The sequence below is a fragment of the Carlito syrichta genome, unplaced genomic scaffold (assembly GCF_000164805.1).
Source record: "Carlito syrichta isolate Samal-C Ts95f unplaced genomic scaffold, Tarsius_syrichta-2.0.1 Scaffold117918, whole genome shotgun sequence".
NCBI lineage: Eukaryota > Metazoa > Chordata > Mammalia > Primates > Tarsiidae > Carlito > Carlito syrichta.
In genome coordinates, this window is record NW_007062014.1 from 23,772 (window position 1) to 46,301 (window position 22,530).

At 36.6% G+C, this 22,530-nt stretch overlaps 1 protein-coding gene across 1 annotated transcript in view; it reads right to left on the bottom strand.

Annotated features, from left to right (window-relative positions):
- Positions 1-4,540: 4,540 nt before the first annotated feature.
- The window catches only part of MNAT1 (MNAT1, CDK activating kinase assembly factor), a gene marked incomplete at its 5' end in the record, with an annotated part of 152,498 nt that continues 134,508 nt past the window's right edge, over positions 4,541-22,530 (bottom strand). The window contains one exon of the mRNA XM_008074813.1: positions 4,541-4,996. Within this exon, the coding sequence (XP_008073004.1) occupies positions 4,876-4,996 (121 nt within the window). The remainder of the gene's footprint in view (positions 4,997-22,530) is intronic.

Genomic DNA, 22,530 nt, shown 5'->3' on the forward strand with positions numbered 1-22,530 from the left:
GAGCACAGTAGTACAATTATAGCTCACTGCAGCCTGGAACTCCTGGGCTTGAGTGATCCTGCTTCAGCCTCCGAGTAGTTAGGACTACAGATGTGCACCACACAAGTTAATTTTTTATTTTTTCTAGAGATGGCAGTACTGTTGTGGTTGCTCAGGTTGGTCTACCAACTCCTGTCCTCAAGCGATCCTCCCACCTTAGCCTCCCAAAGTGCAGGGATTATAGACAAAAGCAACTGTGCCCAGCTTATTTTTGACTCTAATGAATTGACAGATGTTGCTAATAAACTCAGTTTTTGTTTGAAGCTTAATGATGAGTTTAAAGTGACTGAATAATTAGGTTTTGTGAATACTCTACATGGACAACTATGGATGAGTATTTTCAAAGTTTAATTCTATACGACCTAAAGTGGATCTGCTAAGATGTGTTATAACTGATAGTGGTAACAAGTGTGTGTGGCAGAAAAAGGGTTAGTCTGGCATTTTTACAAAGATTTATGAAAATGTAAGGAGTTTAAAGCCTATGGTAACTCACTATATTATGTATCAAAATATGTGGATATATTGTGTTACTGAATGAGCAGTGTCAGACTTCATTTTTTTTATGACTAACTGTCCTCAATTCCTTGAATTTTTGTCAGAAATTGAAGCTAAATATTCTGATTTTAGTTTGATATGCTTAGCAACAGTAAAGTTTGTAAGTTTTTCAGCTTTGGGGCCAATACTGAATTTTTTCTTAGCAAGAACTACCTTTAAGCCCTATTCTGGAATGCTAAATGGCTATGGAAATTAGTTTTTGCTGAAGACTTGATAATATTTCTTAAAGAACAACATAAGATTGTGAAACATACTGTGGTAAAGTCATTTCAACAATTGACACGAATCACAGTATCTTTATGTCTCATGTTATCAAAAATTAAAACAAGAAAAAAAATTATGAAACCAGATTTCCATTCTCACAGATTAGCAGTGACTGTATTTTCTGAGTTCAGCATTTTTGGGACTTTAATGAAAGTACAAAGGAAATTTCCCCATTTCAAAATCTCTTTAACTGGAATTGAGATTCCAACTAATCTTCAGTTGGACGTGATTAACGTGCTATGTAACGACATGCTAAAAGGCAAATATCAGGAGAGGAATCTAATAGAAACTTAAAAATGCTTTCCAAGTGATGAGTATGCTCAGTTATTATATGATTCTGGATGGATAAAAGGATCTGGCAATATCTCTGTGTGAGAAGATATTTTAAGAGATGAAATGTGTAAAATCTCATTACCACTAATATTAATGGTTAATGATAAGCATTAACAAGTGATCATGTACAATTGATGTTGATGATAGGTAGGTAACACTTAGATCCCCAACTAAAGGCAATGCTATTCCCTTCAAGGCATTACAAAAAATTATATTTTTGAATTTTGTCAAAAACGGTGGCAAATTGTTTTAGCTCATTATATAAGTAATTACATTAACTGTCCTTGATTTTGCCTGTTAGCCCATAAAGGCTAATATATTTACTATCTGAACCTATAGAAAAAGCTCAAGGACCCCGATCTAGATTAATTACAAACTCACGTCTTCAAAAGTCTGGCAAGTAATGTAAATAAATGAAGGCAATAAATAGTAAGAAGTGTAGGAGAGTAATAAATTGGAGCTGACATTATTTAAAGGCATTTAAATTCAAATTGTTTTGAAACTCAACCCAAGTACTGTACATTGATGTGCTAGGTTATGATGTGTACAAATGATGTTCTTATCCATACATGTAAGGTGATAAGACTCTTGCCTCCATTTAGTCCCCTCTTAGCCAAAATATGCAATATATAATTATAAAGAAAATAATCCTTAAGTACTTCTGTTAATATTTTATCTCCTCCCCCTCTTTCCTTCAGAGTGGATGAGGGGGGTAAATGAACATGTTATTATTTCATTATATAAATCGAAACCCACTCTAAACTGTTAGATGTGATACCTACTAAATTAATTCTTGATGAGTCCACTAAAAAATGACAGCTGGAAAGCACATCAGAAACAAGTTTCAATTTTGTTAACTTTTGGACGAGTTTTCTGCTATCTTAATTGGATTTTTTTTTTTTTGAGTTGGAGTCTCACTCTGTTGCCCAGACTGAAGTGCAGTGGCCGTTCCTGGCCACCGCAACCTCGACCTGCTGGGCTCCCGCGATCCTTCCACCTCAGCCTTCCAAGTAGCTGGAACTACAGGCACGTGCTACCACGCACAGCTAATTTGTTGATTTATTGTAGAGATGAGGTCTCGCCAAGTTGCCCAGGCGGGTCTCTAACCTGCGGGCTCAGGAAATCCACTCACCTCGACCTCCCAAAGCACAGGATTATAGGCTGAGCCACCGAGCCGGCTTAATTGGATTTTTAAATGATTATCTGATACCTGTTGACAGCCTAATGATTACTTCTAAGAGAAGTTTAGATTAAATATTTATTAAATTAAGGAATACTAAGTAATAATGCATCCTAATTATGATATAAATGTACTCCATGCCATTAAAATCTGCTTAAAAGGAAGTATAGTTACTAGTGAATTTTCTACATAATTAATTTCTCAGAACTCCTCTCAGGGTATCAACAAGATCATTTAGTTGATATCATTTATATCTCATAAAAGATCTAGATATTTGATTTATAAAACTTCCTGGAAGTCTTAGGAAGTTTGACTACCCAGACTCAGTTTTAGCACAGCTGTTGTTTGACAGTTGAGCAGTCATCTCTAGAGTACAAACCCTGGAGTCTGACTGCTTGAGTTTAAATCCCAGCTCTGCTATTTTTAAGTTGAGTGACCTTTGGCAAGTTGCTTAACCGCTCTGTCTCAGTGTCCCCATCTGTTAAAACGGGAAAAATAATACTAGCACTGTTGTAAGGATTAGATAATATGCAAGGAGAGCATGAAGCCCAGTGCCTGGTACATAGGTAATATAGTAGTTGTAACTATTATTTCTGTACTAGTGTTGTAAAATGTTAAAAGACTCGATTAATGTGGATAAAAGACTTGTACAACCTTTGTCTCTGAGGAGAAATCACTGGGAGGGTAGGGATAACCCCCAGGAATTTAGAATATTTCTATCATTTAGTAAATTCAGTGAATTCACTAAAATTCAGTGAATTGCTGTCATTAGGTTATATTTCACCATTCCGTTTGATCTAATAAGGTCAGTTAATAACTCCCAAATTTGGCCTACTGAGCAAAGTACAAATAGCTAGTGCAAAATATTTACAAATGTATAAAGGGTTTGGAATTTATTTGCCATACCAGGTGCAGGCAATTTCCACAGTAAGGTGGGCTCAAAACAAGTCTCAAAAGCCTTTGAAATGTTTTTATTAATTATCTCATTCTCTTTAAATATATTATACAAGGTGCTGAGAACAAGAAATAGTGTTTCTTTTTAAAAGACTGGATGCCTGATTTGTGTAGTCGGGTGCTGCAAAACCTTAACCATAAATTCAATGTTCTCCTTATTCTTTGAACATATTTCTAGATTGTAGTCACAAACACTAATCCTCACTTGGGGAATACCTGAAAGACAGAGGAATAAGATATGCAGCCTGGTAGAGTTGTGGATATTACTGGACTTCAATTTTTAAAAAAAGAAACCTATATTCTACTTCTGACTTTTTACTAACTGGTATTTATGATTTTGCCTACTCAATTATGCCTTAGTTTTCTCATTTATCAAAGATAGCTAGAAGTACATTAAAGATGAAAATATATTCCTGATATTAATACCTGCTTAGTAAGGTATTAATAAGATGGAGTTGTTACATACAGACATTTCACCCTAAGGTAACCACAAGTCTTGTTCCACATAACTTTTTACTCATAAAACTAACATCTGTTGTAATGGAGATCTGATAGGAAATCCCTTAATTTCCTTAAGAAACTATGTCCCATATACAGTGGTCTGTGTAACAGATTCATACAAGGTGATGATGATACAAATATCATCTTATCCACATCCAAACTCTTTAACCAAAACCATGGTTATAATAAAAGCCTTTGAAGTTTCAACAGAAAAACTACATACACCAGAGTCTACAATTTACACATAGGGAAATTTTACTTAAAATGTACCTGTAACAGTCTCAAGGATTCATCATAAAATGAGCTCACATTGGAGGTGAAAGGTGTCATTTAAGTATTAAATTTTATTAACTTACTTCTTTGAATTTGTCATTAAAGGAGGTTAATGCTGTGCTCTGTTTTATCCCAAGTGTGGCTCACAGCTGGGAACTATAATACCTTGGATCAAGATTTGCTTCACTTTCCACTGTTTAAAACAGTTCTTAGTATTGAGGGAATGACATTATCACAGGTCAGGTTTTTCTTGCCATAACCTGCTGGTCAAAGGAAATATATCCACTTGTCTGGACTAGTATTAAGAAGACATTAGGAAAAAAGGTAACATTTTATGAGAAGAAATAATAGACTTGGATATTAACACTAAATGTTGTAATCAAAATGGCATTTTAAAATACGCTCAAGTAAAACACTGTAATAAGAGAAAAACCACAAAACTTAATATAAAGTTTGGCTTTATTTTTAAAAAGATTTTACAAGTCTGTCAACCTCAAACATATATGTGAATTATTTTTTCCTCTCTTCCATCAAATGAGGCTTATTGTGTTAATGTTTCTCAGGAAAAAAATAAGTAAAAAATCTTTTCCACAAACATGCATCCCCTATATTACTCAACTTAGCTCTGAAATTTTCTCTTTATAAATATTTTACCACCACTAGCAATGCTGGTACTGTGCAGCTGCATATGGCTATAATTTTACAAGTCTGCTTTACTTTTGCTAGCTCCCTGGTTCAGCTCCAAGGTCCAAATCTTATAAACAGAGAAATAAAGGTTAACTGGGCTGCCAAAAAAGCCCACTGAATGCGTCCTGCAGTGCTCTGTGACAAGCCAGAGAAGAAGTATAGCCTCCAGCCAGGTCCTGTGGAGAGGCAGCTCTGACATGGCTTAAATACCTAAAACAAAACAAAAAGTGTAACATTGATATAGAAAGCACATATAAATTGGTAACATTTTTCAAAACAATAGTACAGTGGATTCAAATTTTAAAGAGAAATTTTGACATTGCTCAGACTTTTATAAATGAATGAATTATTACCTTTCAAAAGGAAACATACCAACTGTAAACAGAGTGCTTATATTTGTACCAAATTACAAAACAGTTACAGTAAGGTCTAAAAACAATTCTGAAAGATGTTTCAAAAATAATAGTTCTGGCCCAACACAGTGGTTCACACCTGTAATCCCAGCACTTTGGGAGTCTGAGACAGGAGGATCGCTTGAGCCTAGGAATTCGAGACCAGCCTAATCAACACAGCGAGTCCTTGTCTCTACAAAAAAGAAAAAAAAATTAGATGGGCGTGGTGGCCCGCACCTGCAATCCCAGCTATTTGGGAGACTGAGGTGGAAGGATCGCCTGAGCCCAGGAGGTCGAGGCTGTGATGAGCCTTGATCGTGACACTGCACTCCAACCTGGGTGAAAGAGTGAGACCTCCAACTCAAAATAATAATAATAAATGTTCACTGTTGTGCAATTTTCAGGGCTGATTTGTTAGCTGCTGCTTGGGCACCTATATACCCTCCTTCCTGGCATATATAATATATATGCAACATCACAATACGGTTACTAATATTTTTACATAAGTATGTTTTAAAGCAAAGTCCTAAAAACCTTAACAAATCAGGGAAGAGAGAACACATACTACTTTCTTCAAAATTACTTCAGTATTCTGAAAATATATTGTCTCTTCCCATGCAGGAAAGAAAACCTTAGAAAAGTACATGTCTCAGAAATCTGAGACTGAGCCTGAGTTCAAAATTATGTCTGATATGGTAAATATAGAAAAGTCTTTTGAGTTGATCTCAAAGGACAGTGTAAGACACAACTTTTCTTCAATCATACACAGACTTTTTATCAATTAAAACTTTCTACCTTGACAAAAACACACAAAAAAGGCCTAAAAAAAAATTGGACAATCATAGCCAAAGAGAGGCAAGTTGTTAACATGACTACCAGCACTGCTGGAAACTATTTCCAGCTTGCTTTAATGTCTACGTTAAGAAACTACATTGTTTCTTTGGGCCTCAGGAAGTAAAGGAGCTTCACCCACCTTAGAATTATGGGTATGGCAAATGAATAAATCAGGGACCAGAACATTTTAATAACCTGGAACCTTTTCTACTCATTCATTCAAACTTCCTGTGTGTCAACATCTTAATGCATGAGCAACTTATTACTTCTAACATAATAACAAGTCTGTTTTCCATTTGTATCCATGTTTTATAAGCTTGTGTAGTTAAAACATATATGGCAACATAAGAGTCCAAATAGAAAAATTGGTCAAAGTAAGACACAGGCTGAGTTCTTGGAATTGGCTATAATTTATTCACGTTGCAACAAATCAAGGTGTTAACTCAATTCTTTGCTTCTCTGCCAAGAGTGAAAGGGGAAAGTGGAAGAAGGAAGAGAATGAATATTGAGCAACAATCTAAAACTCTTTCTTGTAGTATATTTATAGCAGTAAAACATATTTGAGCATGCATTTCCAAAATTTGTATACTTATTTATAAATTAAAGGATGAAAAAACCTGGAATGTATTTATTAAAACTTATGTATTTATTCTGACATGTTTAAACTACAGTCACCTTTCAAAGTACTCTCTGTTTGATGCAATATATCTATTGAGGCACTTTTTTCACTGTTCGAAACAGTTTTTGAACTCATCAATTATGATGCCTTTTAGTGTTTCTGTTGTTTTTTGTTTTATCTCTTTCACATTGGCAAAACATTTCTCTTATAAGGACTTTTTTCATCAGAGAAACAAACAAAAAAAAGTCACCCCGGGCAAGTTTGGGTGAATAGCGAGGGTAGGGCACAGGGGTCATGCCATTTTGGTCAAAAACTACTGAACACTCAGTGCAGTGTGGGCAGGTGCATTGTCACAGTGGAAGAACCAGTCACCTGTTTGCCCCAACTTGGGACCTTTCTTCCACAAATCATGATGCAACCTTCTCAGAGCTTCCAGATACAAACTTTGGTTGAGCATTTTGATACAGAGAAAAAAATTCTGAGTGTATCACAAGGGGCCTGCCCTTTAAAAAGATAATTCTGGGTTTTTTGGGTCCCCCCTCACATAAAGATAAAATATTAATATACCTATTATAATTATATAACATATAACTATACACATAAGATGAAAATATAGTAAGTATACTATAAAATACATATAAATAGAAAACTTAAAGGATGTAATAAGAATAATTATATAAAAATTCTAATATTTTCCTCTATATTCCCCATCTTACATGCCCTCCAGGGATACATCCTACTTTGGGGGCTACTATTAAGTAGTCATTATCAAACTCTTGATAGAACCTTAGGTCCTACAGGATTTAAACAGGGATTCACCACACCTACCAAATGGCCAAAAATTTTCTGCTTATTACCTTCCGGAATATAATAAAATGTTAACCATTAAGGTTCTGATGCATGAGAAATGAGGTAAGTGTTAAGTCACTTCAGAAAGTATAAAAATTAACCCGGCTTCATGGGGAATTCAGTAACTATCATACAGACAATAAGAGAGTAATTTTACAGATAACTTGGAATTGAATTGATACACATTTCCAGATAATTTGTATTCATACACCAGATGATGTTGTGTTATCCTTTCATTCCCTTAGACCTTCAAAATAAAGCATAGTTGTAGCTTCAATGGATATTCACTTATGGAAAAATTCAAGCATCACAGTAGAATGTTTGTCAACCTGAAGAAGTCAACTATCATAAATGATAATTGGTTTTCACTGCTATAATACAAACCACTGTGCAACTAACTGTTTTGATTCATCACATTTTGGTACAGCTTGTTTCTGGGAAAGTTGAGTCATACCATCTCTGGGGCTTGGCAATTCAAGCATAAACTTGTAGTGTGCATACAATTTTTTATATGTTATCCTGAGAAACCTGAAACAGCTGCACCGCTGGCAGGAAAACACAAGACCACCAGTAAAATATCCAAAACAGTTGCATCTTTTAATTTATGACTGTGCACTGTTTTCATAAAAAGTATATAAAACAGTTCAGCTTTTATAGGTAAAATGTAATAAACAGTCATACTCATTGATGTGATAAATGTGTTAAAAAAGTTTATCTAAAATGATTAGTGTTTGAAAATAGTACTTCTTGAACATAGTCAAAATCCAGAGCAATGAGCAAATATTTTAAAATTTGAGTTATTAATGCCAAGCTGTACAATTCTCACTGCCAAAATCAAGCCAATTAAAATTTCCTTGCATTGCACAGAAAATACACTTCCCTTCTAGCAATCATTTACATTAAACATGTCTGTGAGCATGAGTCTTTAAGAGTCTTGCTTATTTACATTGCTGTTTTTGATCTGTGGAGCTGCACAAAACCGTTACTGTTAAGTATTTCAAAATATTTTCCCCATGGCAACCTACACGAACTCCAATAAAAAAATAAAACAAAGTTCATTTTTGTTATTCAATTGTGGGCTTTTATTTTTTAGGTATCTTAACTCAGTGTTCTTAAACCCTTTAATTACTGTGGTATGCCAAAGTATTTTAAAGGATCTGCCACATTGAAACCACACAATGAGAATTTAGTGTTTTGCCTTCTTTTTCACCTTAATCCACATCTGTGTTGTTTTAATTCTTTCATGACCATTACAAGTACATCACTGAATAGGATTCCTGAGGTTTCTGGCAGAGGTCAGTATCATTTCATGTATACTTTTATAAAACAGAATGAGGAAGAAGTCTTAGCCAAACTTATTTCCAAAAGTCAAGCTCAGTTGGGTTTTGGAGCCTGGAGGTAATTGCTCTGACTATTTAGTCAATCCCAGGACACTATTCCTGTTTTTCATGGGTTTATTTTGAATACGTGTAAATCTTATAAGCAGAAACCAGGGAAGTAAAAATGAGTTTTGCTTATGTTGGTACCTACACCTTATTTTTTACTGTAAGCAGTCAAAACTCAAAGATTTTTTAAAATCATACCTTTGATTATTTTCTTAATAAGGCTAAAAAATATGCTTTTGAAAGCATCACTAAGATAATTCTTGTACAAAAGGTATCTTATGCCCTAAATTATGCTCTGTCTGAAGTTGCCTCCCTTCTCCATCAAAATCCCTTTCAAACAGACCTTGGAGAAGGGGAGGGAGAAGGCACAATGGATCCTGAGAGGGAAGCAAGATGGGATTAAGCACTAGAAAACCACACTTGAAGGTTTGTCCCTGAACTTTTATTTCCTACACTGTCGTTTTCTTCTGTTATTTTTAACAGCTTTCGCTCCCAAAGAAGGTGATATAATTTACACTTAGCTTCAGAAAGACTTCATTTTCTCAGTTATTTAGCATGAGAGTGCCTCTGAGACTACTCTTTTACTATTTCCCTTCCTTTAAAAGCCTTATATTGACCATCTGTCTTGGACTCAGCTCACTTTAGTGCTATTCAACAATGCTTTGAGTTCTGGACTTAGGGGCAGAGGGAAGGGATTGTCACTCAAGCCCAAGAGTCCACACTCTTTTCCTCCAGTCATAACCTGTTCATGATAATCCTCGACACATGTTTGCTTAAGAGAACCAAGAAATCTCAGAATTTAAATTGAGATGAAAATGTGAAGTTCATGTTAGTTTCCCCTACCTCAAATTACTAGGCCCTTTGGAGAGCTAAAAACTTGGATTGGTTCAAACTAAGAAAGGTAGTAAACTCTAGAGACTAAGACTTTCTTTTTATAAAGTGGCCCATTTTTTAAAGTCTGTGTTTAAAGCTATCAAGCATTAAACAGATCATTTCCAAACAGATCTGTGTCCCAGCCCACAAATGCAAATCTAACTGTCATTAAGAGAGATCAGTCAACTGATCTCAGCTAGCAAGACCAATAGGAAGTTCAGCCAAAGCTATAAAAGATTTACATTAACAACTTGGTCTATCTCAATGAGATTTTAAAAACACCCAGGGCAATGATGTGTTCAGACAACTGTCATCAAAAACCAAAAATTTTCTGAAAACTAAGGTTAGTATGTAGGTGTCCTAACCTAATCACAGTATCAGAACAATAGACACACTGATTACAGAGGGGAATGAGTAATCATATATTCTAAGGTAAGTGGGACAAGGCACAAAAAGTCAGAAATACTGTCCATAATTCTGAAGGGAGTTGATTATAAAGACAGATGCTTCAGAACTCCAACCACAAATATAACAAACTTCCATAGATAGTCATAATGTTACTCTTCCCTTTCTAATCTAGCCAGCAAGTGAGAACACAACTTGAATAAACTAATAATTAAAGCTGATTTCAGATGTATATCAATACACTTGGAAAGAGAGTGAACAATTATGCCAGACATTTAGACCATCCAAACCAAAACTCATATTTGGAAATTAAAAGCCACAGTATCCAAGTGTACACTATTGATTCTTTATTAATCATATTAAATAACTGAATATAGATTTTTCAGATAAGACTTTCAGACTTAAAACAGAAGGAAACAGTGTGATTTACTGCTATCAAAGAGCACACAAGGTATTTTAGATAGAATAATTATTACTGAAAGTAAATTTAATTACACAATGAAAGGAATATTTCCTTGATTTAAGTGTGAACTATAGAACACACGGAAGATATAACTACCTGTGTGTAGTATATTCTATAAACAATGTTGTTGGTAGTGCTGAATATCTCAACTGATAGACTTCTAAGCACAGATTCTATCTATGTAATACATACAGAGTCAGAATTATCTCAGGAACAGGTGCTATGAGGTAAACTTGATAGAGCCATGAAAACATAATCAACAGTAGTCAACAGACCAAAAAAATCATTTTTGATAAGTTTCAAATGTGTTTCTGTTTATCTCATATTTGAAATGTCAGATGTTTATTTCAACAATTGATTATTATAATATATTTGGCTAATTTCAGTTTTGCTCTCATATGCTTTGGTAAAATTACACAGGAAAATGGCATAAATAATGTTTTTACTTATTGATTCTTAAAACATTATAATACTCATTTCTACAAATTTATATAGGATAATAACTGGGGGAGAGAGAAAAAGGCAAGGTTTCATTTTTTAAAAATCTAAAAACAGCAAATAATATAAGAACCTAGATATTGTGTATCCTAGTGAGGAATAAGTGCCACTTCTGTGGAAATACAGTAGATATTATAAAAATAAATGTACTAATTTTTGAATTTCTTTTTTTTTTTTTGAGTTGGAGTCTCATTCTATCCCCCAGACTGGAGTGCAGTGGCACGCTCACAGCCACCGCAGCCTCGACCTGCTGGGCTCCAGCGATCCTTCCGCTTCAGCCTTCCAAGTAGCTGGAACTACACACATGTGTGCTACCACGCTCGGCTAATTTTTGATTTATTGTAAGATGAGGTCTCACCAAGTTGCCCAGGTGGGTCTCGAACCTGCAGGCTCAGGCAATCCACTCACCTCGGCCTCCCAAAGTGCTGGGATTACAGGCTGAGCCACTGAGCCTGGCCAATTTCTGAATTTCTTTTGTAATAGTTCTAAAAAATCTAGTGCCTGGTATCTGGCTGAGGCTTTTTTTCGTTTTTGTTTTCTTTTTTTAACTATGAGTTCCATGTTAGCACATGCCAACATTTTTATTGTATTGTTATAAAGTAGGATGAGTAATTTATCCTAAGGAGATAGAAATTCAGATATATGTAGTTCATTAATTCTTTTTAAAAAAATTTTATTATAAAGATGTGGGGTACACTTCAGGTTTGGGTATACAAACATTGATCATGCAGATACCCTTGTTGATGAGGTATGCCCCTCCCTCCCCTAGCAGTTTCCCTCAACTGCCAATCCCATCCCCCCTCCCCTGGCAGTTTCCCACTACTGCCAATTGCTTTCTTACAGCATTATCATTCATTCTTTAAAAAAATAAAAATTACTGAGTCCCTGTTGTATATCAGATGCTGAAGCAGCCCTGATAATAAAACAGAGACTAAGGACCCCATGTCATTGTGGACCTTATAATCCAACAGAAAAGAAAGACATTAAACAATGAATATCATGGATGAGAAAGCCAGGGCTTGATGAATGTGGATAAAAAGGAAAGTCAACACGAATAAGATCAGAAAAGGCTTCCCCAAGAAAGGGGAGAAAAGCTTAGATCCGAAGGATGAGGAAGAGCCACCTGGAAGGCACGGGGAGTGTAGCAGGGATCCAGGCCAAAGAAGAGCATATATGAAATGGTGAAGAGACACAGTATGTGCTGAATGTTCACAGAAGATGGCCCTATAGGAAGTGCTAAGAACTGTGAATTTTACCCAAAGGGCAATGGGAAGCCACTGAAAGGTTACTATTAGGAACCTTAAAATTTAAATATGCCACTCTGGTTAGCAATGGATTAGGGAAAAGCAGGAGGTGATATAGAGGGATTCATTAGGGGAATGTTTCTCTAGTCTAGGCTTGAGACAATGTTGCCTTGAATTAGGGTAGTGGGAGAGAAAATAAAGAAAAGTACTGCTTTGGGGATATTTAGGGGCCAACTGAGTGAGTTGTTAAGGGGTAGGGAGGAGACAGCAGCATCAAGGTCAACTTCCAGGCATCTAGTTACATAGAGCAGGTAAAATGCCTTCTCAGAGACAATGGAAAACTGAAGGAGACACAAATAGGAGTGGGAGAGGAAAACAAGGGAAAGATCATGAGTTTAATTTCGGCCTTGCATCTGGAGTGATTACAGTAGACACACATGAGTGGATACCCAGAGTGGCAGCTGGATATACTGGCCAAGTGACAAGAAGAGAGTTATGGAATGAAGATATCAATTTGGAGTTATCAGTATTTAGATGGTGTTTGAAACCATAATAATAAATTTAAATATTTAGGAAGAAGGAATACAATGAGGAAAGACGGTCTAAAGCAGAGGCTTAGACAACTATGCAAGTAATGAACTGACAAAAGAAGCTAAGATATGTTGAAGTAAAGAATGGTAGATGCTGTCATCCCTGCCAAAACCTCATAAACTGTCTTCCCAACTTGCAAAAAAGGTAGATGCAAGGGAGGTGTAAAAGAGAGAAATAATAATAACAGAGACAGGGACAAGGTAACTAACCTATTAGATTTCTCCACCTAAGGACACCAAATAGCCTATTCACAGTATTGACCATAGCAGTGTGTCTTATAGCAAAAGAAGAACAGAAACAACCCAAGTGTCCATGGACAAGAGAATAGATAAATACACTTGTTACTTATACTATGGGATACAACCAAAAAGTGAAAACAAATGAGCTACATGTATGCATCAATATGGTTGAATCTCACAAATCACGTTGGGCAGAAAACAGCAAAAACCAAGTTACAGAAGAATATGTAGAGCATGGTTCCATTTATATAACATTTCTGCACATGCAAAACTAAACATGGAATATATGTAAATATGACAAAACTATAAAGAAAAGATGACGTCAGCAAGATGACAAAGTAGAAAAACCCAGCCTTTATTCCCCTCACAAAGAACAATAATTAGACAGCTATCCATGAAAAAGTTCAGTAATCCACTTGAGAAGTTTTAACAACATACTTGAAGGAAAAAAAAAAGAATAACCACACAAAAAGTATAGGAAGAACAGTTTCATTCTGCTTGCATCATCCCATCCTCAAGGCTAGCACTACTCAGCACAGAGAGGGAACTCCCCAGCCTGTGAGTTCCCCTTGCAGGGAAATGGAGAGTAGCGTGAAAAACCAGCTTCCTCAAGCTATCAGGGCACTGCCTAAATGACCAGTGACCAGCATCAGCTATACCCTACTGGCATGGCTGGGAAAAACAAGAAGGACAAGGGCTATCAGTACCAGCTATGCAAGCACGAGCCACCATGGATCTCAGTGGCCTGCCCTGTCCAGGATTTCCTGCTGAGAACTTCAACAGCCCATGTGGTTGCCACAAGAAATTTCACCACTGAGAATACCACAGCATTCACCAAGGCTTGCTCTGTTGGAAGACCCTGGCAAGATTTTGTCACTGAAAATCCAACAGTAAGCATAGCTGTAGCAGTTTCCTTGTAGGCTGGGCCACAGAGGGCCCTGCAGTTCTTTGCCTACTCAGTCTCTCTCCTCCCTGTCCAGTGCCTCCCTGGCTCAGAGCTCCAGGGTCATCACCATGTATGTGCCTGCAAACAGTCTCAGCACCCACTGCTGTGTGCACCACCGTGGCTGCCCCTGCAGTCAACCCCAGACTACCATCACTGGCTCCTACTACCATGCTTGTGCCTATGGCTGGCCCATGCAGACATGGCCCATGCATGCATGGTACCAGTCCCAGGTCTACAGGTGTGCACATGAATGCAGCTGCCTGACCCCTGTCACTAGTCTTCAACACTGGGCATGAGCCCACAGCTGGACCCTACAGCTGCGTATATGCTTGCTGCCAAAGTCCCCACAACTCGGCATGCACACACAGCTGGCCTGACCCTTATGAGGTGGACTCTGTAACTATGCAAGCTGTCAATTCTCACTCCTACAGCCACATGCATGCCACCAGCCCCCACAGTCACATGTGTGCCTACAATCGATTTTGGCTCCAGTCCACACTACCTTGTGCATTTTGCACCTGGGCTCTGTTGCTCTTCATGCATATGCAGCTGACCCCCACAGCCAAGCACGAGCACACCACTAGCTCCAGCCCCCAGTGATATCTTCCCTAGTCTCTTACTCCTGGACCCAGAGGCACTGCTGAGGACTCCAACAGCCCTCACAACCATTGTAAACATCCACAACTCTTGCCACCAAGAATCACACAGTTGCCAATGTCACAGACCACAGCTGCCTGAGCCTATGAGACACTGTACAGTAAGTACCCTCTCTATGAATCTTCAAGATGCAAACTTTCAAAGATGTGAACATGTGTTCGCATGTCTAGTTATGTAAGTTAGTTTATGTGCCTGGCATACTCTGTCACATGCTGTACTGTAAGATTAAAAATGTTTATTTTTTGTGTTTGCTTTTATGTATTATTTGTGTGAAAGTATTATAAACCTATTACAGTATAGTTCTAGATAGCCAATCATGTTGGTTGAGTACCTAGGCTAACTTTGTTGGACCAAGAACAAATTGGACTCATGAACACACTCTCAGAATGGAATTTGTTCATACAGAGGGTACTTATTGTACTCCCTGTCACTCGATGTCCCATGTCACTAGACTAAGTGTCACAGTGCCCTGCAGTGTGCCCGCCCCTCCTCCACACACACAAACACACAGGTGAATGCCTTTCCTTGTGAAAGCTAGTCTACAAAGTCTGGAAGAGGTGAATGCTTCTATAAATGCACACATGCCTACACAAGGCTACACGGCTGATGAAGAATCAGGGAAAGATGACCACGCCAAAAGAACAAAATAAATTTCCAGTAACCAATCCCAAAGTACTGAAGATCAACAAACTGCCTGACAAAGAATCTAAAATAATTGTTCTAAAGAAAGTTCAGCAAACTACAGAATATAGATAAATAAATTATCAAAGCCAGGAAAACAATACAAGAACAAAATGAGAAGCTTAAGAAAGATATTTTAAAAACTTAAAAAGAACAAGACAAGTTTTATTCATTTATTAAACAATTTAATTACTGAACTAAAAGATGAAATAAAGAGTTTCAAGAGCAGAATAAATCAAGCAGAAGACAGAATGAGCGAACTTGAATACAGAACATTTGGAATAATATAGTCAGAAGAAAAAATAATGAAACAGTATGAAGAAATCCTGTGGGATGTATAAGACAATAATAATACCTTTGCTAATGTTTTTTTTTAGAGGATTAAACAACAACAACATGTATGTAAAGCATCTGGCACAGAACATTCAATTACATGTAGTGTCCCTGCTGTCCATCCTATATTTTTCTTGATAGTTTTTATATAAAGTATGCTTTCATAAGGGATAGGCCTTTCATAGCCCAAATTTCCAAAGTGCTTTACCCTCTACTAATGAGTATGTACCTCTCTTTTCCCAACCCCGTGACCTTCCTGCCTACCCCCATGTCTATTCCAACAATAATATTGTTGCCCTCTCTTCCCTCTTTCACTATATCCTAATCATGAAGATCTAAGTAGAGATTTTAAAAGGATAAGGAGAAATCTGATTCTTAATCTTTCATCACAATAGAGTAACCCAAGGATGCCAATACCTCCACATTAACAGACATACGAGGAAATATATATATTACATTTATATGGGCACAAACACATATGTACAGATCTATATTTCACAAGTACTATGTACACCCTAGTAAGATTTACTTCAAAAGTTAAATTGCTACTTTATTTCTATTCTCATTGCCTTTCCCCCCTCCTATCCTGTATTTTGACTCTGATCAACATTAAATAGCCATTTCTGGGTCCTCATCCTTCTCAACATCTTCTTCCACCTCTCTAATAATGATAGCCTCCAGCTATGAAATGCTCTAAGCTTCAAGTTTTTATAACACTTGTCTATGCTCTGAGCCATATTCCTACCACTTTGACACATAATTCCCCAAATTTCTCTTTTTCTACCTATTTCCTAATTACTTATTTTCTTTTTGGCTTACTTCCTCTCTTCCTCATTCTTGACTCTACCTCTGAAATGGCTTCAGTTAACACTTCTGTTCTATTAAGCCCTAACATCTCTTTTGTCCTGCCCTCTGTATTATAGTCCAACATTTTTATTTCATCTGCTTCATTTAGTTCCACTGGCACTAGAAAGTTAACATTTTCACAACTGAACTCATCTTTCTTTACAAATCTAACACTCTCTCTGTGTCTGATTTATCTTAATAGTTTCAACATACTCACATGATCATCTTCGAATTCTTTCTCTTGCATACCAGTGTGAAACCTAGATCATTGTATCTCTGAAAATATCTATTTGCCTTTCATACCATCATCATTGCCACTATTGTGGCAAATTTGACTTAACCTCCTGCACAGATTTTATATATGTATTTACTAACTCTTTCATGGACTACTATTAATAGTTTCCTAACTGATTCCCCTATTTACCAATATGTTCTCTCCACTTCAACCTCTTCATGGTTATGAAATCAGTCTTCTTAGGACAATGCTCTGCATGACTCTCATACAAACAGACATTCATTGGATCCCTGATGTATGTAGAATAAAGCCCAAATTCCTTAGCCTATCATTCAAGGCCTACTATACTTGATTCCAATCTACTTTTCCAAACATATTTTCCATTTATTATTTCCATGTACCCTGAACTTAAGCCAAAGTCAATCATGAGGTTTTCTGCTATTCCCTATTAAATCCTCATAACTACCCAATCCATGCCCTTGCTCATGCTGTTTCCTTTTCTTGGAATGGTTTATAAAAATATGTTTACTAATGCCTATCTTTCAAAGTCATTGTTCAAATGCTAATCACTCAATTCTGGACAGTGACATGAGAAACTTCCCTCTCCAACACAGAAATATTATATACCCAGTAACAAAAAAAAATAATATACTAAGCTTAAAAGGAAGAAAATAAAACTCTCTGGTGCCAGAACTCGAAATAAGAGCAGTGAACATAGGCTGAAGTTCAGGAAGTCTTTAGATAGCTCAACACCCATATAGGGACAAGATACAGGTCTCAGTCCTTTCAGAAGTAGGAAGCTGAAATTAGACTTAACCCCCCTGCATATGATCTAGATCTACAAAATATTGTCTCATCTATGAAACAGCTCCTAGGAAAATTCTGCTTGCTAGCTTGGGGACAGTCACAAGAATGCTTGCAATCCATCTACAGACATGGATGGAAAAGAATCACATGTAAGAAATGAGATCTACTCAAACCTGCTCTATCTCTCAAGAAATTAAGACCAGCAATTGTTCCAGATTCGGTGGAGCCAACAGGAGTTGGTCAGAAGCAAATATGAATCTCTACATTTGTATGCGTCCACAGTCCAAGGCTCACCAAAAAAAAAAAAAAAAAAAAAAAGTTCCCACTAAAAAATAAATAAAGCAAAAAAAAAAATTAATGAGCCTCACTTATAAAAGAATCAGAAGACACACCAATGGCAGATTTATATACCCAGAATCATAGATAATAAGATAATCTGAGACCTTAAAAGAAATATATTTAATGTCAAAATAAACAATAAAAGGAATAGCAGCACCATGAGGCAAGCAAAAGACAATATAAAAAGAACAGGCACCAGGCACAGTGGCTTAAGCCTGTAATCCCAGGACTTTGAGAGGCCGAGGTGAGAGGACTGCCTGAGGTCAGGGGTTTGAGACCAGCCTGGGCAACTTGGCGAGACCTCATCTCTACAATAAATCAAAAAATTAGCCAGGTATGGTAGTGTATGCCTATAGTTCCAGCTACTTGGAAGGCTGAGACAGAAGGATCACCTGAGCCCAGTAAGCCAAGGCTGCCGGTGGCCATGAGTGTGCCACTGCACTCCAGCCTGGGTGACAGATTGAGACTCCAACTCAAAAAAAAAAAAAAAGTCATTCTAAACAGAGAATACAGATTTTTAAAAACTCAGTCAGGGTTCTGGTTAGTAAAGATATAGACAGAAAGACCATGATAATAGGTAGCCAATAAAAATAGAGAGGATATAAAAAGGTTATCACCACAAATTATGATGCTTTGGAGAAACACAGCAGAGGACTGAATGAAGGATAGGCTGTACATCAATCACTGAGGAGGACAGGAAGTTTTCCTGGAAATTAGAAGATGCCTATGATAAAAAAAGGGAGATATGTCATATAGAGGAATATGACTTTATTTAGAATACCAATGTTTGTATGTTCTTAAATGAGTATATGTGAAATTTGTTTTGAGATTTTCATTTATCTTCTGTCTCATAAACTGAATTCAGTGTGTTAGCCAATTTTATACTCAAAGATAAAGACTACAATAGACTATAACTATGAATGCAAGGAAAAACAAGAAATTCAAACAGAACAAGGCACACCCAAAGCTAGATATTTTGTAAGATATTTATTTTTCCACTCAAAGCACCTTCTCCTCATAAGCTCTTTTTCATACACTGGAATCTGAAACATGTCAACAACTTAGATTAATCTCTAAAGCAAACAATAACAAGCAAAGACAAAGTCAAGTGGATAAAATAACTGATGTTTTCTCTTAATTATGCACAATTGTATTTTCCCAGCAAGTAAAAACAGGTTCATAACTATCTAACTCAAGGGACCAGTGACTACAGCATTAAATCTGAAAAAGCTCCAAGCATTCAGGTTTAACGTAACAATTTCAAGCTTTTAAGAAGCATTTTTAATACTTAAGCCCACAGAAAACTCTCACTCTCTTCCAAAAGTAAAACCACAATATCACATTGGAAAAAAAAAAACCTGTGACCATTATCAGAAGTAATGTGCTAATGCTATCAACAGTACCAAAAATGAAGCTTTTCTGGAATATAATGCTTTAATAGACTCGTCAGTTACTTGGTTAAATATCACTTGAACCAACAACTTCATGTGTAAAAGAAATATTTCCCCCTTATTTAAAAAATTATAGGCTGGGCACGGTGGCTCAAGTCTGTAATCACAGTACTTTGGGAGGCTGGGGTGAGAGGATTGCCTGAGCCCACTGGTTCAAGTCCAGCCTGGGCAACTTGACATGACCTCATCTCTACAACAAATCAAAAAACTTAGCCAAGTGTGGTAGCGTGCACCTGTAGTTCTGGCGACTTGGAAGGCTGAGGTGGAAGAATCACCTGAGCCCAGTGGGGCGATGCTGGAGTGGCCGTGAGCATGCCGTTGCACTCTAGTCTGGGCAACGGAGTGAGACTCCAACTCAACAACAACAACAACAACAAAATTGAAGCATTATTTTCAGTATTCTGTTTTGCTTTCAGACTACACTTTTTGGCAATGCCTTGTAGCAATGTACATGCAGGTATGATAGTTTAAATAAAAGCACATTCTAATGAGTTACATTACTTTTTCCCAAAATCATACCTATTTTTTTTTGAGTGGGAGTCTCACTCTATTACCCAGGCTGGAGTGCAGTGACATTCTCACAGCCACCACAGCCTCGACCTGCTGGGCTCAGGCAATCCTTCCGTCTCAGTCTTCCAAGTAGCTAGAACTACAGGTGCATACTACCATGCCCGGATTTTTTTTTTTTTTTTTTTTAATTTATTATAGAGACAGGTCTCACTAAGTTGACCAGATTGGTCTTGAATCCCTGGGCTCAGGTAATCTTCTCGCCTTGGCCTCCCAAAGTGCTGGGATTATAGGCTTGAGTCACTGTGCCCAGTCTAATCATAATTTTAAAAAGTTTAATTGTATGGAACCTGCTTCCATACATTATAAAAATGTATTATAGCTTAAAATGTAGATTTCTTATTTCATCACATTAAAAGGCTAAAGGAAAGAAAAAAGTCCCACTGCTTTCTTATATTCTACTTTTGAGAGAAAAATTATTTCTACCTGTTATCCCCAAGTTTAAAATATGCCACACAGTTTTCTTACCTCTAGCTCATACATTGGAATAAACCTGGTAGAATGAATCAAGAAGTAAGAAATAAATAAACATTGTTCTTGATTTTGTTACTAATTGACCTCTTTTGCAAAAACTGTTTTCTGTAACTAAAAATAATTTCATTGAAATCAATATAAAATATCAAGAGGATAAAATATCATACCTTCAGGATACACTTAAAATTAATCCTACATGTGATTATTAAAAAGACATCTTAAATATTCCTAAAGATTACATAGACAGTGCAGTAAGAAAAGTAACAGAGAATCCCAAAACTGGAAGAAAAAATTAGAAATCACCGTATCCCACTGTTTCTTTAATAGATAAAACAGCTGGCACTTAGATATGTTTTAAAAAAAACCCAGTATTTTCTTTTATTTATTTAATGAACATGTCTTGAAGACTTACTATGTATCAGGTACTGTGCTTAGATACTAGATGAGAAGATAGTCCCTATTCCCAAGGAGCTCAAAGTATAGTTGGAAAGAAGACAAAAATGCACAACTTTTAGTTATAAGAGAACTGAAGCCTAGAGAAGTCAAGAGAGTACAGAAAACATAATGAGTAAGTTGGCATATGAGAAGAAAATGGTAATTTGCTAGGTAGATAAGCAATGAGGATATTCCAGAAAAAAGTGTGCAACGGCTTGAGGTCTGAGGAACATATATGTACTCTTGAGTGTCAAATCTTGAGGGACTAACATGCCTTGAACATCTTTTAAAACAGATACTGTACATAGCATTGTTAAATTTTTATGCTGAAGCTCTAACCCTCAATGTGATACACATGAAAAATGTAAGTTGGTGAATAATACAATTAAAAACAATAATACAATGAATTTTAGAAATCTTTTTACCTTTGTAAGAAAGATAGGTTAGAGAAAGAGAGAGTGAAAAGAAGGCAAAGGACCTCTGTGGAGCTATGGTCCTATGGACCTTAAATGTCTAATTATTTGAGATAGTAGCAAAAAGAAACTTTTAGCAATTCCCAAGTCTCAAGTCCAGAAGATCGACTGGGCTAAGAAGTTTTACATAACAATAGCTGAAACAAGTTTTACAATGAAAATAAGTTCCATTTGGAACATAAAGAACTGAGGTGCTGGTCAGAAACACAGGTGAAAAGATAGAAAAGTCCAGAATCTATTTAGAAATTTAAGATTTAAACAAAAATAAATAAAGGCTTGTGATTTAACATAACTCACTGTACCTTTTAGACTGTTCCCCTGAAGCCCTTGAATTCTGAGCAAGTGCCTTCAGGGGACTATGAGGTAGAACTGAGAGAAGTCCAAGCTATCAGGGTTCTGAACCTGTCACTCCCACTGTAACAGAGTAGTTCTGTTTCTGTCTAATTTATATGTTGGGGTCCTAGGAATATTTCATTGTTAAAAATCAACTCTTCCTTTAAAAAGTTTGAAAACTATTTGCTATGCACTACATATGTACAGATGTACGATACTGTACATAGCATTGTTAAATTTTTATGCTGAAGCTCTAACCCTCAATGTGATAGTATCTGGAAATAAGGTCATTGGGAGGCAATCAAGTTTAGATGAGGTCATGAAGGTGGGGCTCTCAGGACTGGATTAGTGCCCTTACAAGAAGAGATATCAGAGAACTTGCTTGCACTTTCTCAGCCATGTGAGGACACAGCTAGAAGGCTAGGAAGAGAGCCCTTACCAGCAACCAAATCAGCCAGCTCATCCCAACCTGAGAAGTATGAGAAATAGATCTCTGTTGTTTAAGCCACTGTCTATGGTATTTTGTTATGACAGACTGAACAGACTAAAATACTATTACAATACAGTTTTAGAATAAAAAAGATTTGGTGTTAAATCCTACTCCCTTAGTAATAGTCTTAGGAAACGTGCATGGCTGTTCAGGATTGGTATAAATTAAGAGGAACAGTATACAGTAAGTGTCTGGAAAACAGCCTAGCATGTACAGAGTAAAGTACTCAGTAAGTGGTAGTGAATGAGATCAAAAAGTCAAGGAAAGACCTTGTACCTGTACAAT